At 38.9% G+C, this 16,581-nt stretch overlaps 1 protein-coding gene across 1 annotated transcript in view; it reads right to left on the minus strand.

Moving 5' to 3' along the window:
• Positions 1–1,809: 1,809 nt before the first annotated feature.
• LOC126237061 (uncharacterized) overlaps positions 1,810–16,581 on the minus strand; it is a 74,879-nt gene continuing 60,107 nt past the window's right edge. Inside the window, exons 6-7 of the mRNA XM_049946847.1 lie at positions 3,588–3,695; positions 1,810–2,275 (exon numbers count right to left, since the gene is read on the minus strand). Of these exons, the coding sequence (XP_049802804.1) occupies positions 2,158–2,275; positions 3,588–3,695 (226 nt within the window). The 3' untranslated portion in view covers positions 1,810–2,157. The remainder of the gene's footprint in view (positions 2,276–3,587; positions 3,696–16,581) is intronic.

Consider the following 16,581-nt stretch of genomic DNA (forward strand, 5'->3'; position numbering starts at 1 on the left):
ACTCTTGTAGGTTCTGAGTTCATTTGTTTAAAGTTATAATACTGTAATACATCCATATAGTGCAAACAGTAAACACTATTATTTAATGAGTCTATGTTGATGTCTCCAACAAGCAACAAGTGTTTTTTATACATTGCTGTCCCCTCCAGCAAGTCCTCTAGGCAATTTAGAAACTCTTCTGTGTTATTTCCAGGTGGCCTATACAGTGCTGCTATAATAAAACTTGTTTCCATACATCAGGTTTACTGCTGCAACCTCAAATACAATTCTAGTACTCAGATCATCTATCCATTTAACTTTTTCACATTTTACATCATTTCTACTATAAATGCCTACCACTACCACTTTTGTGTCTCTTTCTGCAGTACAAGTTTATAAGTTTGTAAATTTTTAGCCTGTAACCATATGCTTCCTCTTCCTTGCATAGCAATTCACTCGCTACGAAGAGGTGTGGCTTAGTTTCATTTAGGTAAACACTCAGCTGCTCTGTTTTATTAGTTACATACTGGACATTCTGATATGCACGGGTTAATGTATTATACTTTCCTCTAAAAAAACATCATTGTCTACTTTGTGACTGAGAATTCTGTTTAAGTCATCTTTTTCTTTGATAATTTCTCATATTTTGTCACACAAGAATTTTTTGCCTTCAAAATTTAGGTGCATACCATGTCTGGTATGTAGGCTTCTTTTCAGTTTGCGTATATCTAATATTTTACATCATCTATATCTAAAAACAAAGATGATGTGACTTACCAAATGAAAGTGCTGGCAGGTCGACAGACACACAAACAAACACAAACATACACACAAAATTCAAGCTTTCGCAACAAACTGTTGCCTCATCAGGAAAGAGGGAAGGAGAGGGAAAGACGAAAGGATGTGGGTTTTAAGGGAGAGGGTAAGGAGTCATTCCAATCCTGGGAGCGGAAAGACTTACCTTAGGGGGAAAAAAGGACGGGTATACACTCGCACACACACACATATCCATTCATACATATACAGACACAAGCAGACATATTTAAAGACAAAGAGTTTGGGCAGAGATGTCAGTCGAGGCAGAAGTGCAGAGGCAAAGATGTTGTTGAATGACAGGTGAGGTGTGAGTGGCAGCAACTTGAAATTAGTGGAGATTGAGGCCTGGTGGATAACGGGAAGTTGCCGCCACTCACACCTCACCTGTCATTCAACAACATCTTTGCCTCTGCACTTCTGCCTCGACTGACATCTCTGCCCAAACTCTTTGTCTTTAAATATGTCTGCTTGTGTCTGTATATGTATGAATGGATATGTGTGTGTGTGCAAGTGTATACCCGTCCTTTTTTCCCCCTAAGGTAAGTCTTTCCGCTCCCGGGATTGGAATGACTCCTTACCCTCTCCCTTAAAACCCACATCCTTTCGTCTTTCCCTCTCCTTCCCTCTTTCCTGATGAGGCAACAGTTTGTTGCGAAAGCTTGAATTTTGTGTGTATGTTTGTGTTTGTTTGTGTGTCTGTCGACCTGCCAGCACTTTCATTTGGTAAGTCACATCATCTTTGTTTTTAGATATATTTTTCCTACGTGGAATGTTTCCCTCTATTATAACCATATTTTACATCATCTCTATGATTGCCTACATTCATTCTAAGTACTTTTTATTGTTGTAACTAGCATGTATACAAAGATGCATAAGAAGAAGGATCTCTGATATGCAGGCAGATTATACATCCAATGTCACCAAGCTGACAGATTGTCATATGTGTTTGAATGATGTGCCACAGCACATGTGACATATTGGTGGGAAACAAAAAAGAAATGTCCAAAACACAAGTGTAAGTAAATGTATATTAAAAGAACAGCAATATTTTATTCATCAACAATTCACTAAGGCGTACAAAATTTCTAGTTCTGTTGGAGTAACTATTCATCGTGAGTACATCATTTTTTTGTGATTTTTCATATTGAATGATGAACAAACTATGGTGCAGCTGATTCCCTGCTGTTTGTAAGTTGATGTCATGAGAAGTTCCCCAAACTTGGAGAGTAGTGGCGTCCAGAATCTTGATTCAGTCACAGTAGTGGCCAAAACAGACAGTAAATAAAGCATTCAGTAACCAGGAATTCATTTGAAAAAATTACAAGATCAAAATGTAACAAAAACAACAGCGCTGTAAAGTACTTATGATGAAATCTTGAAAACAGCCTTTGAGATTGTGCCACTTTTCATTTCGGCTACTGCTTGCTCATAATCAGCTAGAGAGAAGATCTTGACTCCAAGTTTCTGGTAATCAATGTACCTGCAACAAAATGGAAAATGAAATTTCTGTAGCTGTATTTACAATGATTTATACATCCTATTTATTTATTTTCATTTTGTTTCTTGTCAGTAACACAAATGCATCCTCTCTGGAAACAAATTAAGACATGAAACTTGACTCTGCTATTTTGTAAAAATTCTTTTCAGTATCTCTACCTCAAAGAAAGGAAAAAAATCATCTTCTTCCTTTATATTTTTGGATGTATCACTACATTCTTAATGCATTCAAATTCTGAACCGACTCTCCAGATTTTTTTTACACAATCCAGATGTTTTGAAATAAATTGTTTATCATTTAGGGCCAAGTGGATGAATAAAAGTTTTTGATCACATTACATCACAAGCAGCTCCCAGTTGCAATTAATTTTATTTCATTTTAAATTTCTGTCCATGTGGTCATGGTTTTGTAATTCAGACTCCATTTAGCAACAGAGTTCACATTGCTTGTGTAGTTCAGTCATGCTGTATTATGCATCAAGATGTAATAAATAGAAACAAAACAACAAGAGCAATGTGGGAAAGACAAGAGAAGTAGACAGAAACAAGTATCTTGGGCAAAGTAAATATATCACTGTATATTGACAAGGAGGACAATCAATAGACAAACAAAAATAACAGAACAATGGGAATACATACAGTATACTGAAGAATAGACACAGAAAGTTAGAAGGTATATAAAGTCTCTAGCAAAGAGAGACATTAGGTGTAGGAGACAGAAAAGAGTAAACATATTAAAGAAAATTATCATGTTGAAAGTGACAGAAACAGAGAATATACTGCAGAGAAAATAAGCATATTTTGATTTATTCATTCACACAGTGTGTTGTGTGAATCACATCATGGAGGACCATCAAGAATGGGTAATGAGTCAAGTTATAAATTAACAGGTGGAAGCAACCACTGTTGCCTTCTTCTGTAAGGTTTATAACAAATTAAGACTAGTTTCACAGTATTGGAGGCAAGATGAAAGAAGAAATGTAAATGCAATAGAATTTATAACCACCACTTCAAAATCAAAATGAGGAGAAATAGATAATGTGCTGTAGAGCAACTCATAAGATTTGTTCCTGCTACCTTGTTGTCTCAGATACCTGAATACAAGCCACTGCATGTTGCCAGTGTTCCTTCAAATTTACAAACCTTGGACCACCTGTGCTGGTATCAAAGCACAGAAATGCTGTAGCAGTCAGGTGTAGCTATACACTCACTTAAGTGCTCTTTTCTAAGGTAAATGTGATGTTTACATTTAGTATAACTACCAGTCTACAGTAAAAATAATAGATAGTATTTACTTTGGTCCAAGAACACTCATCATTGCCCTTGCTTCTGGAAAACTCCACTGGTTGACATGGGTTCCAACAACAGAAATTTCATTCATCATTATCAGGAATGGCTTCCACCTGAAAAAAAAGTTGCAGAGATAGAATCTATATTCACAATAAAGAGAGTGACAGGTTGTACAAATGTAATAGATGAACAAAGCTCTGAGCAATATTTGCAAATAATATTCTAGTATGACCTGAACAGTCTACTCGAAGATTTGATTCACCCAGAATTTTACTCTCATAGTGTTTGCATTCCATTTGGTATATTACTTTTTGTACTGGTATTTATAGCATTGATGATTACTGCAAAAAGATACCAGACTCATGTAATAGAAGCAGAGATACAGCTGTAAGCTAAAAAAGAGAGATAAAAAAGAAGCAAACCTACCTAAAATAATTGAGAATTGGCTTCCTTTTACAAAAACAGAAATATGAATTAAACCACATCATCTTCATTCTCCTTTGCCTCTCTTGCCATATGGCTTCCTCTGTCTAATTTAATACTGATTGCACACATTTACTTGGCCCGTCTGTGAGCGGTGGTAGTCAACTGACTTTGTGCCACTCCAGAATGTTTACACTCATTGCCAATATTAGCTATATAACAGTATTGAGCACCATAACAATAAGTAGTCATTGTGAATATAGTGTTAACCTGTGTCTGCTGTTCTGCATTGTGATTATTAACATCATTTATAAAGGTGAGCGAAGAAGCTATACCCGGCATTTCTAACGACTTGTCTGTAACACACAAATCTGCTACACTTCCCTTTCTTTTATAAAATATAAGCTAGCTGCTCTGAGAAAAGGAAGCAGGGCTTTTCTCAGCAGCCAATGTGCTACAGGCCAGTTGCAAGCTACTGCTCCCAGCATCCTCCACTCAGGCGTCAAGTGAAAGTGTGCAGTCATTACCTGAAATCTGATGATAGACTAAATTAATTTATGTGGTAGATTCTCATTATCTGTTAATTAGTTTCCAAGAGGTTCCCTTGCCAAAAGGAACAAGAAAGATTCACTCCATGAACAGTGCAACTAGACTAGTGTACCAGTTGTAAGCTTATTCCACCCTTAACAATAACAACAACAACAACAACAAAAATTATTATTATTATTATTTCCTTTCTCAGACATTATGTCTGGTTAAATTATCATCATCATCATCATCATCATCATCATCATGGTTCATGGTGTGGGTTCCTGTTGTCATGTCCTAGTTCATGAACCATGGGCAACGTATGAGTGGCCAAGTATGTGGTCCTGATGGTCGGGATACAAGTTACTTTGGAATAAGGCTGGGCATCTTGGACATATTCTGAGTCGTGGTCACCTTTGTTCTCAGACGGCAAAGACTACCAAATCCACCAGTTAGTCCCTCAATGGGACCCAGGGTAAGTAAGGCTAGCAAGCTGGTTCCCTGGTACTTTAAATATGATGCTGGCAACAATCAGAGCAAAATGCCTCAGACCTTTGGAGGTGACTGAGGTCACCTCTAATGGACAAACCAGGGTCTCCTAAGATACGACTCGGCAAATGAATGGTAATGAGATGGTGAGCTATTAATATCAATGGGGGCTACTCTGGGAAGAAGGTAGAGCTGGCAGAGGCTGCAAGTAAGATGGGGTTAGATGTTTTAGCTGTTAGTGACATATGGGTAAGGGGTGAGAAAGAAGAGGAAGTGGGAGAATACAAGGTCTGCCTGTCAGGAGCCAAAGCACGAATAGCACAGTGGGGTGTAGGGCTTTACATCAGGAAAGAAATGGAACCCAGTGTAATTGCAATAAAGTATAAAAACGAATGACTGATGTGGATAGATTTGACAGTGTCTAGCAAGAAAATTAGGATTGTGTCAGTATATTCGCATTGTGAAGGGACAGGTCAAGATAAGATGGATAGTTTTTATGATGCACTCACTGATGTAGTTGTTAGAGTAAAGGACAAGGACAGTGTTCTGCTCATGGGTGATTTTAATGCCAGGATTGGAAATCGAACAGAAGGGTATGAAAAGATTATGGGTAAATTTGGAGAGGATATCAGGGCCAACAGGAATGGGAAACAACTCTTGGATTTCTGTGCCAGTATGGGCTTAGTAATCACAAACTCCTTTTTTAAACATAAGAACATTCACCAGTATACTTGGGAAGGCAGGGGAACCAGATCTGTCATTGACTATATAATAACAGATCAGGAATTCAGGAAGGCTGTGAGGGACACACGTGTATTCAGGGGATTCTTTGATGACACTGATCACTATTTAATCTGCAATGAAATTGGTATTATGAGGCTGAAAGTGCAGGAAGTTATGTCCATATGTAGGAGGACAAGAGTGGAGAAACCTCAGGATAAGGAAATCAGGCACAAGTACATAACAGTGATCTCAGAAAGGTACCAGTTAGTTGAATGTAGTCAATTACAGTCATTGGAAAAGGAATGGGCAAGGTACAGGGACACAGTACTAGAATTGGCTAAAGAATGTCTTGGAACAGTAGTGTGTAAAGGTAGGATGAGGCAAACAGCTTGGTGGAATGACACAGTCAAGGCAGCCTGTAAAAGGAAAAAGAAGGCATATCAAATATGGCTACATATTAGAACTCAGGTAAACAGAGAGAGTTATGTTGAAGAAATAAACAAAGTCAAACAGATAATTGCAGCATCCAAGAAGAAATCTTGGGAAGACTTTGTAACAGGTTGGAGACTTTGGGTCAAACTGCTGGAAAACCATTCTGGAGTGTAATTTGTTGTGGGTTGGAAGGAGAGCCAACACCCTATGAATAGAGGAAGCCGATAGGCATGCGTTTTAGCTCACGCAGGCTGGTGTGAGGTCTGGAACAGGACAAGGAAATTAGAATTTAGAAAAACGGACGTAGCTGGTGGAATACTTAACTTTAATCCATTAATGGTGAATGTCGGTCTGATGGTACATGCGTCACAAGATCAATAGAAACTGATAATGGCGCCCTGCTAGGTCGTAGCAAATGACGTAGCTGAAGGCTATGCTAACTATCGTCTCGGCAAATGAGAGTGCTAGGAAGTCTCTCTAGACCTGCCGTGTGGCGGCGCTTGGTCTGAAATCACTGATAGTGGCAACACGCGGGTCCGACGTATACTAACGGACCGCAGCCGATTTAAAGGCTACCACCTAGCAAGTGTGGTGTCTGGCGGTGACACCACATAATTAGCAGTCTTCAGAAGGGAGGTAAGAAGGAAATGACAAGTATTTTGGACAGGTCAGGAAAACTGCTGGTGAATCCTGTTGATGCCTTGGGCAGATGGAGGGAGTATTTTGAAGAGTTGCTCAATGTAGGTGAAAATATGGTCAGTAATGTTTCAGATTTCGATGTACAATGGGATAGGAATGATGATGGAAATAGGATCACATTTGAGGAAGTGGAGAAAACGGCCACTAGACTGCAGTGCGATAAAGCGGCTGGGGTGGATGATATTAAGTCGGAACTCATCAAATACAGTGGAATGTCAGGTCTTAAATGGCTACACAGTATAATTGAAATGGCGTGGGAGTTGGGACAGGTTCCATCAGACTGGACAAAAGCAGTAATCACACCAATCTTTAAACATGGAAACAGAAAAGATTGTGACAACTACAAAGGTATCTCTTTAATCAGCGTTGTGGGTAAAATCTTCTCAGGTATTGTTGATAGGAAAGTGCAAGTATTAGTTGAGGACAAATTGAATGAAAATCAGTGTGGGTTTAGGCCTTTTAGAGGTTGTCAGGACCAGATCTTTAGCTTACGGCAAATAATGGAGAAGTGTTACGAGTAAAACAGGAAATTGCATCTATGCTTTATAGATCTAGAAAAGGCATATGACCGGGTTCCTAGGAGGAAGTTATTGCCTATTCTACGAGATTATGGAATAGGAGGCAAACTTTTGCAAGCAATTAAAGGTCTTTACATAGATAGTCAGGCAGCAGTTAGAGTTGACGGTAAATCGAGTTCATGGTTCAGAGTAGTTTCAGGGGTAAGACAAGGCTGCAACCTGCCTCCACTGTTGTTCATATTATTTTTGGATCATATGTTGAAAACAATAGACTGGCTGGGTGAGATTAAGATATGTGAAGACAAAATAAGCAGTCTCACATATGCGGATGACTTAGTTGTGCTGGCAGATTCGATTGAAAGTTTGCAAAGTAATATTTCAGAGCTAGATCAGAAATGTAAGGACTATGGTATGAAGATTAGCATCTCCAAAACGAAAGTAATGTCAGTGGGAAAGAAATATAAACGGATTGAGTACCAAATAGAAGGAACAAAGTTAGAACAGGTGGATGGTTTCAAGTACTTAGGATGCATATTCTCGCAGGATGGCAACATAGTGAAAGAACTGGAAGCAAGGTGTAGCAAAGCTAATGCAGTGAGCACTCAGCTACGATCTACTCTCTTCTGCAAGAAGGAAGTCAGTACCAAGACTAAGTTACCTGTGCACTGTTCAACCTTTCAACCAACTTTGTTGTATGGGAGCGAAAGCTGGGTGATTTCAGGTTACCTTATCAATAAGGTTGAGGTTACAGATATGAAAGTAGCTAGGATGATTGCAGGTACTAGTAGATGGGAACAATGGCAGGAGGGTGTCCACAATGAGGAAATCAAAGAAAAACTGGGAATGAACTCTATAGATGTAGCAGTCAGGACGAACAGGCTTAGATGATGGGGTCATATTACATGCATGGAAGAAGCAAGGTTACCCAAGAGACTCATGGGTTCAGCAGTAGAGGGTAGGAGGAGTCGGGGTAGACCAAGGGGAAGGTACCTGGATTCAGTTAAGAATGATTTTGAAGTACTAGGCTTAACGTCAGAAGAGGCACCAATGTTAGCACTGAACAGGGGATCATGGAGGAATTTTATAAGGGGGACTGTGCTCCAGACTGAACACTGAAAGGCGTAATCAGTCTTAAACGATGATGGTGATCATCATCATCATCATCATCATCATCATCATCAATAACTTTTCAGTCTTGAACATCATCAGTTTTTGTACATTCTCAAAAATATCTTGTCGTACAAAGCACATTGTATACAAACACCATTAATATACTGAGGTATACAAAACGTAAGAGTTGTTGATAATGGAGTTCAGAAATCTTTGAGTGAATATAAAAATTTTTTCAGTTAACAACTGTTTCAATTTGCCTTTAAAAATATTTCTATGAAGTTGCTTCACATTATTTGGCAGCCTGTTATAGAGTCGTCTTCCAACTCCAAGTGGACTGTGATCTGTAGCTCTTTCTATTAGTCAGTACCTTATGATAACCACATCTGGTTCATACATTGTAATTATGAATGTCTCTGTTCATTATGCTCAGTTCATCATTCTCTTTTATAAAGACAGACATATTCTTAAAGACATACAATGAATCCACATTCAGTGAATTATAATTTTTAAAGTCGTTCATATAGGACTGGCGTTTACTTACATTATCACTTATCTTAATCGCTCTTTTTTGAAGCCTGAATATACTATCCATGTAGACTGCAGGTTCCGCACCCCAAATTTCAACCCAATACTGCAAATGTGAGTGAATTAATCTGTAGTACTCTTGTTTAAGGTTAGAAATATTTATTGTATTTGAGAGCCATTTTAGTAAGTAAATATTGCAACTAATCTTTTAACAGATGTAGTTGATATGCTCTTTCCACATAAGATGTTCACCAAACACAATGCCTAAAAACTTACATTTATTGGATGTTTCAACAGCATAGTGCTTCAGTATGAAATTAATTATAATTCAGCAAGAACTGAATTACAGCAATCTTGTTCTTATTCAGTGTACGTTTATTCACTGTTATTCTGTGATCAGTTCAGAGTTCTTTTTATTGCTTTTGTAGTGCTAGCTTTTCAATACGGCCCAAGCATACTGTATCATCGGAATAGTTTACTGGCTTTGAGTTTTGTGGCTGTGTTATGTGATTAACATATACAACATATAAAAATGGACCAAGACTACTTCCCTGGGAACTCCACAATTGAGAGTTTTGTATGCTGATTTTACTGTTAGGATTTTTACTTTCAGTCTTAAAAACAGTTTAGTAGATTGTCTTCAGTCTTGAAGATACAAACATAAGAAGTTTGGTACTACTCATGTTATATCATAAGTTTCTAATTTGGACAATAGTACTGCATGATTCACAGAATCAAAGTCCTTACACAAATCTAGAAAAGTCCAATGACTTCGTTTCCTTCATCCAGCCTGTTCGGCAGTTCATGAAAAAAAGTTGTAACTGCAGCTGTTATCGATCACCCTTTTGAAACCCATGCTGTGAGTTTGTTTAATAGGGAGTATTTACGCAAGAAAGATTACATTTAGTCTAGACTTACTCTTTCAAGCAACTAGCCAAGCACTGAAGTCAATAAAATTGGTGTGTAATTATTTATGTCAGGGGTGAATCTTGTAAACCACTATTACAGAATCTGAACATACTACCCCACCCATGTCAGTACATACTGGATCTACTATGTTTCACCAAGAAAAATATTAGCAACTTAGATATAAACTCAGACTGGCACCAACAGGATTCAAGGACAAAGAACTCTCTATGAGTAATTCCCCATTCAACAAAACTATACAGTAAAGATGTCAAATATATGGGAATAAAACTCTACAATCATCTGCCAATAGCAGTGAAGAACAATACACAAGTGAAGGATTTTAAAGTAAAACTACAGTCACTCCTAATTAAACACTGCCTCTACAGCAAACAGGAATTCCTCAAAAACAACCGGCTTTAAGGAACTGCTCAACAAAAACATCAGATAATGGATCCCAAACTATTGGCCCTATGTAACATAACTGAATGTTAGTTTTATTGGTACAAATGCTAAATTCGGGTCCACAATAAATATAAGACATAAGTACATTACACATGTGATATAAATATGTAATCATACCAGTTTTTTTAGTGCTATTACTACATGTTGGATACACTTTATTTTCACATTCTTTGTTTAAGCTATTTTACTCGCATTGCTGGAGTCAGTTATTTGTTTAGCATAGTAGTGTGCTTTTAGAGTCTCCAGGGATTTCCTGTATATTTTTCTTGTGGTTTTCTACTTTGTTAGGAAGTACTTTAATCATTTGATAGATTCCTGTTCTTATAAATGCATAATAGGTATCAAATGACCTGTTCTATATCGTGATGTGCATTTCTGTACAATGTACACTACTGGCCATTAAAATTGCTACATGAAGAAGAAATGCAGATGATAAACAGGTATTCATTGGAGAAATATATTATACTAGAACTGACATGTGATTACATTTTCACGCAATTTTGGTGCATAGATCCTGAGAAATCAGTAACCAGAACAACCACCTCTGGCTGTAATAATGGCCTTTATACGCCTGGGCATTGAGTCAAACAGAGCTTGGATGGCGTGTACAGGTACAGCTGCCCATGCAGCTTCAACGCGATACCACAGTTCATCAAGAGTAGTGACTGGCGTAGAAATCAGTAACCAGAACAACCACCTCTGGCTGTAATAATGGCCTTTATACGCCTGGGCATTGAGTCAAACAGAGCTTGGATGGCGTGTACAGGTACAGCTGCCCATGTAGCTTCAACGCGATACCACAGTTCATCAAGAGTAGTGACTGGCGTATTGCGACGAGCCAGTTGCTCGGCCACCATTGACCAGAAGTTTTCAATTGGTGAGAGATCTGGAGAATGTGCTGGCCAGGGCAGCAGTCGAACATTTTCTGTATCCAGAAAGGCCCGTACAGGACCTGCAACATGCTGTTGTGCATTATCTTGCTGAAATTTAGGGTTTTGCAGGGATCGAATAAAGGGTAGAGCCACGGGTCTTAACACATCTGAAATGTAATGTCCACTGTTCGAAGTGCCGTCAATGCGAACAAGAGGTGACAGAGACGAGTAACTAATGGCACCCCCTACCATCATGCCGGGCGATACGCCAGTATGGCATTTGACGAATACAAGCTTCCAGTGTGCGTTCACCGCAATGTCACCAAACACAGATGTGACCATTATAATGCTGTAAACAGAACCTGGATTCATCTGAAAAAATGACGTTTTGCCATTCATGCACCCAGGTTCGTCATTGAGTACACCATCGCAGGGGTTCCTGTCTGTGATGCAGCATCAAGGGTAACCGCAGCAATGGTCTCCTAGCTGATAGAGCATCCTGCTGCAAACGTCGTCGAACTGTTCATGCAGACGGTTGTTGTCTTGCAAATGTCCCCATCTGTTGACTCAAGGATTGAGACGTGGCTGCACGATCCGTTACAGCCATGCGGATAAGATGCCCGTCATCCCGACTGCTAGTGATACGAGGCCGTTAGGATCCAGTACAGTGTTCCGTATTACCCTCCTGAACCCACCAATTCGATATTCTGCTAAAAGTCAGTGGATCTCGACCAACGTGAGCAGCAATGTCACGATACAATAAACCGCAATCGCGATAGGCTACAATCCGACCTTTATCAATGTCGGAAATGTGATGGTACGCATTTCTCCTCCTTGCACAAGGCATCACAACAATGTTTCACCAGGCAATACCGGTCAACTGCTGTTTGTGTATGAGAAATCCGTTGGAAATTTTCCTCATGTCAGCACGTTGTAGATGTTACTACTGGCACCAACCTTGTGTGAATGCTCTGAAAAGCTAATCACTTGCATATCACAGCATCTTCTTCCTGTCGGTTAAATTTTGTGTCTATAGCATCTCATCTTCGTGGTGTAGCAATTTTAATGGCCAGTAGTGTATGATTCAGAGGATCAAAACAAACAAATAAATAAATAAAATAAATAAAAATAAATCTTTATATGCTGGTGGTACCTCAGTAATTTTTTAAAGTTCAAGAAATGTCCCCTCCTCACCAAACCTGCTTATTAAATTGGTTTTATTAATTAATTTTTGAATTTCTGGAGTAATGTAGATGATATGTCACCTATGGTTTTCCAGCCACTAGATATTTTTATTTTGAGCTTTGAGATTATTTTCGTTACCTCATATTCTGTTACACTCCTTAGGAAACATGAATTACTCACTTTAACTGAGTTTACTTGTAGTGTTGGTTCAATTTCTTCTTTGAATGCCTAAAATGTTTATGAAGACCTGACTTACTTACTTACTTACTTACTTATCAACATTCCAGTTTCTTTTAGTGCTATTACTGGATCTTGGATACACTTTATTTTCACATTCTTTGTTTACTATATTCCAAGCTGTTTTACTGACATTGCTGGGGTCAGTTATTTGTTTAGCATAATAGTGTGCTTTTAGAGTCTTCAGGGATTTCCTGTGTATTTTCCTTGTGTTTTTCTACTTTCTTAGGAAGTACTGTAATTTCATATCCGTGAACAGCAGATATAGATTGTTCATATTTTCCTTTAATTGTGGATTTCTGGAGCAATTTTAATATTTTTCATTTCTTTAGATGTTTTACTATCGTACATGCCTGATTAAAACTATGGTTAAATATTTCATAAAAATGATCCTACTTTTTTATTAATATCATCTGATTTGTATACCTTTTGTCAGCCTCTGTGTTTCTTCAGTTTCTTATGGTGAATTTTTCTTTTATAAGTGAATAAGTCACTATGCGGAACTATTTTATGGTCTGCCTTAATCTCTAGGGATAGAGCTCTAAGGTCCAAGAGACAATTCTCGATAGATCTTAGCAATAGTTCGTCCCTATTTAAATTTGTAACAACATGGTCAATGCAAGATTGTGAGTCAGGTGTTATTCTGGTACTGAATTTATGAATTGACATGGATATGGTTGTAGCATTGTAACATGTCAGAATACCCAAGATAATTTACATTATAGCTTAAAGAGACAATGTTCACATCTCCAACATAATATGGCCTGTTTTTTGTTTGTTAATGGCTTATCCAGAACTTCTTCTAAATGTCTGAAGAATTCCTTACATCACTATTTGATGATCTATATGGGCCTACAATTAAGCTGTTTTCACCTAGCTTTATTTTTACTGCTGCTGATTCAAACGACATCTTCACAGTGAGTTCATGAACCCAATCAATGTTTTCACACTGGACATTATTTCTAAATAAATGTCTACACCAACATCTTGTGTATCTTTCTACAGTAGTCACTCACAATTTTATAATTATTTAATTTAAAGCTATGAATCTTTTCGGTCTTGCATCAAAATTCATGCACAATATGTAAGTGTGGATTACTCTCTCCTAGAAGTTCATGAGCAACGAGAGTTGTAGCTTATTGCACTCCAGACCATAAGGCCTGGGGTGGGGCCAGTGCACTCTACAAGACAACACTCAACAGTTCTACATTATATGCACAAATTACTATCACTTTCGTACAGGCATAATCTGCTTTCATCGCTGAAGACCACAGCATGGCATTCCATCTTCCAAGTGATCCTCTGATGGCACCAGTTGAGCCATGCACCTTGATACTGTAGCTTGTGTGGAAGATGGGCTATAGGTCAGCATGCCCATAGTCCCACTGCTGATTATCAGTTCGCAACAATTTGTGTTGACACATCAGGGCTTGTAAGCCCTTTTATCTGTGCTGTGGTAGCTGTAAATCTGCCACTGCTGTCCTTATGATATGACAATTCTGGCAGGTGTCTGTGATGCGTGGACATCCAGAACCTCATCTACGCATGTAAGCATGTTCATGTGACCACTGACACCAGCATTGTTGCACAACTGACACAGGATGTCCAACTTGTGTAGCAGTTCTCCAAAAGGATGCTCGGAAGGCAACAGTTACCCCTTTCAAATTCACTCAGTTGTCTGTAGGAAACACAAGTGGGTCTCCATGACATGATTGCCCACTTTCCACCACATTGAGCCTTCTGACTGAGCATTGCCTATTAAAGGGTAGGCACAAATGGCACTCTGATAGCTATGCTACAATGCTATCTGTTGGCGGACGACAATGAAACCATTATCAGTAAATCTACTGTCCCCCAGGTGGCATATGCCAACATCAGACCAAACCCCTCGATGTTGCCTCTCCAGGTGTGATATTTTTTTTTTTTTTTTCCTGGCAGTGTACATTTCAAATTTTAACCTCGGAAGCCCAAATTACAGTTTTTCCCCATTAACTATTTCTAGTGTTTTATGTGTGTGTGTTTTTATTATTTGATTGTGCTTTTTAATTTTTTTTTTTGTATATTCTGGCTGGTAGTTAGTTCATGTATAGTTATGATATAACTCATGTTTTGTTCCCTGCATGTTATTTTCAATTGCAAGCTTGGAACAATTGTACAAGCCAAGTATTTTTCACCATCTACTGCGGCTGTGATCAATAAAGCTAATGTTAACATTATTCAAGGGAGTTTTTGTGTAGTGTGGTTCCATAATATTAAGTACGCACAGGTTCTAATGGTCAAACAACAGTCTGCCCAGCTTGTACTGGTGAAGTGATGTACCCCAGCATGATTTATCTGCATAGTATCATTGGATTAATGAGCACTTAGAGAAGAGATTTGCAAAATGACTGACGTGACAACCACTGTGGCACAATTAGCTGTAAGACTACTACCTTTCCTGGCCAAACATTACAGCTTTCTTGTTTGCACAGGTGGAGGCCAATTTTTTTTAGTTTGGAATTTCTGCAGACACTACCTCATTTGCCTCAATAGTAGGCCAATTAAATCACCAGTATGCTGTGGAAGTGCAAGATATAATTACTTCGCGACCATAATTGATCCAGTGAGTGTCAGCACAACATGAAGAGCAAGTCTGTCAGGTTCTCAGTTGGAAAGACATTGGAGACAGAAAGCCTGTGCAGTACTTGTGGCACCTAAGAAAAAAAGTCGACATGTGGACTGTTCTGGACAGCTTACAAGGTGCAATAAGGAGCACTGCCTGTCAAAGCAATTATAGCGTCACTGTCTGACACACCCTTAGATGTAATAGCAGAGTTGGCAGATAAAATCCAGGACGTGATGATACTGGCTCCTGTCAGAGAAATCACTGAGCAGTGCGCTAGCACAGTGCCAAGTGTTTTGCACACATATTACAACACGTTGGCGGCCAAGGTAGATCTACTGTTGCAGCAGATTTGCAAACCATTCATATTGCTAAAGCAATACAAGTGGCAGATGGCAAGTATGTGAAGCTGTTGAATGGATTTCCGGCTTTGAGACGACCCCCTGGAGCACATAAGGAGATAAGGCACAACACTGCCCGCTACACAGAGATCACTGACGGTCCCCCCACGTCTTGCAAACCATGACATTTGGCTGCAGATCATCTTAAAATTGCAAAAGCAGAATTCAACAGTATGATTAGTGAAGATGTAATGTGGCTTTCAACAGCCCCTGGTCCTCACCACAACATTTGGTCCCGAAAAAGGGAGATGCATGGATGCCTTGTGGTGACTACAGATCCATGACTGCCAGAACAATACCGTACAGATACCCAGTACTGTTGTTATGTAACTATAACTATGCATTGAGTGGTGCAGTTCCTTGGCATCCTGGACTGTGCAAAAGTGTACACACAGAACCCTTGAGCTGAATGAGATATTCCCACATTGATCATCACTCCTTTCAGCCTGTCTGAGAACAAATTTATGACTTTCATACTCAGACATGCTGCTCACACATGGCAACACTTCATTGAATCAGTGCTACAGGGCCTAACTATTGTTTTCACTTACCTGGATGATATTTTAGTTTTTTGTCATTGATAGAGCAACATTGGCAACATTTAATGGAAGTGTTTAAGCAGTTCAACACTATGGCATTGTCCTGAACACCACCAAATGCATCTTTGGCCAGTCCCAAGAGGATTTCCTAGGGTATAGGATAACAGCAGCAGGATCGCTACCACTGCCAGATAAGATAGAAGCCATCTTACAGATTTAACCCCCAAATATGGCCAAGGAATTGCATCAGTTCCATAAAGCCTTCAGACAACCTAAGGGAGCTCAAGTTTTCACATGAAAGACACTGACAATTTTGGATGCACTCAAATTTGAATATTCAAC

This window comes from Schistocerca nitens, chromosome 2 (genome assembly GCF_023898315.1).
Source record: "Schistocerca nitens isolate TAMUIC-IGC-003100 chromosome 2, iqSchNite1.1, whole genome shotgun sequence".
Taxonomy (NCBI): domain Eukaryota; kingdom Metazoa; phylum Arthropoda; class Insecta; order Orthoptera; family Acrididae; genus Schistocerca; species Schistocerca nitens.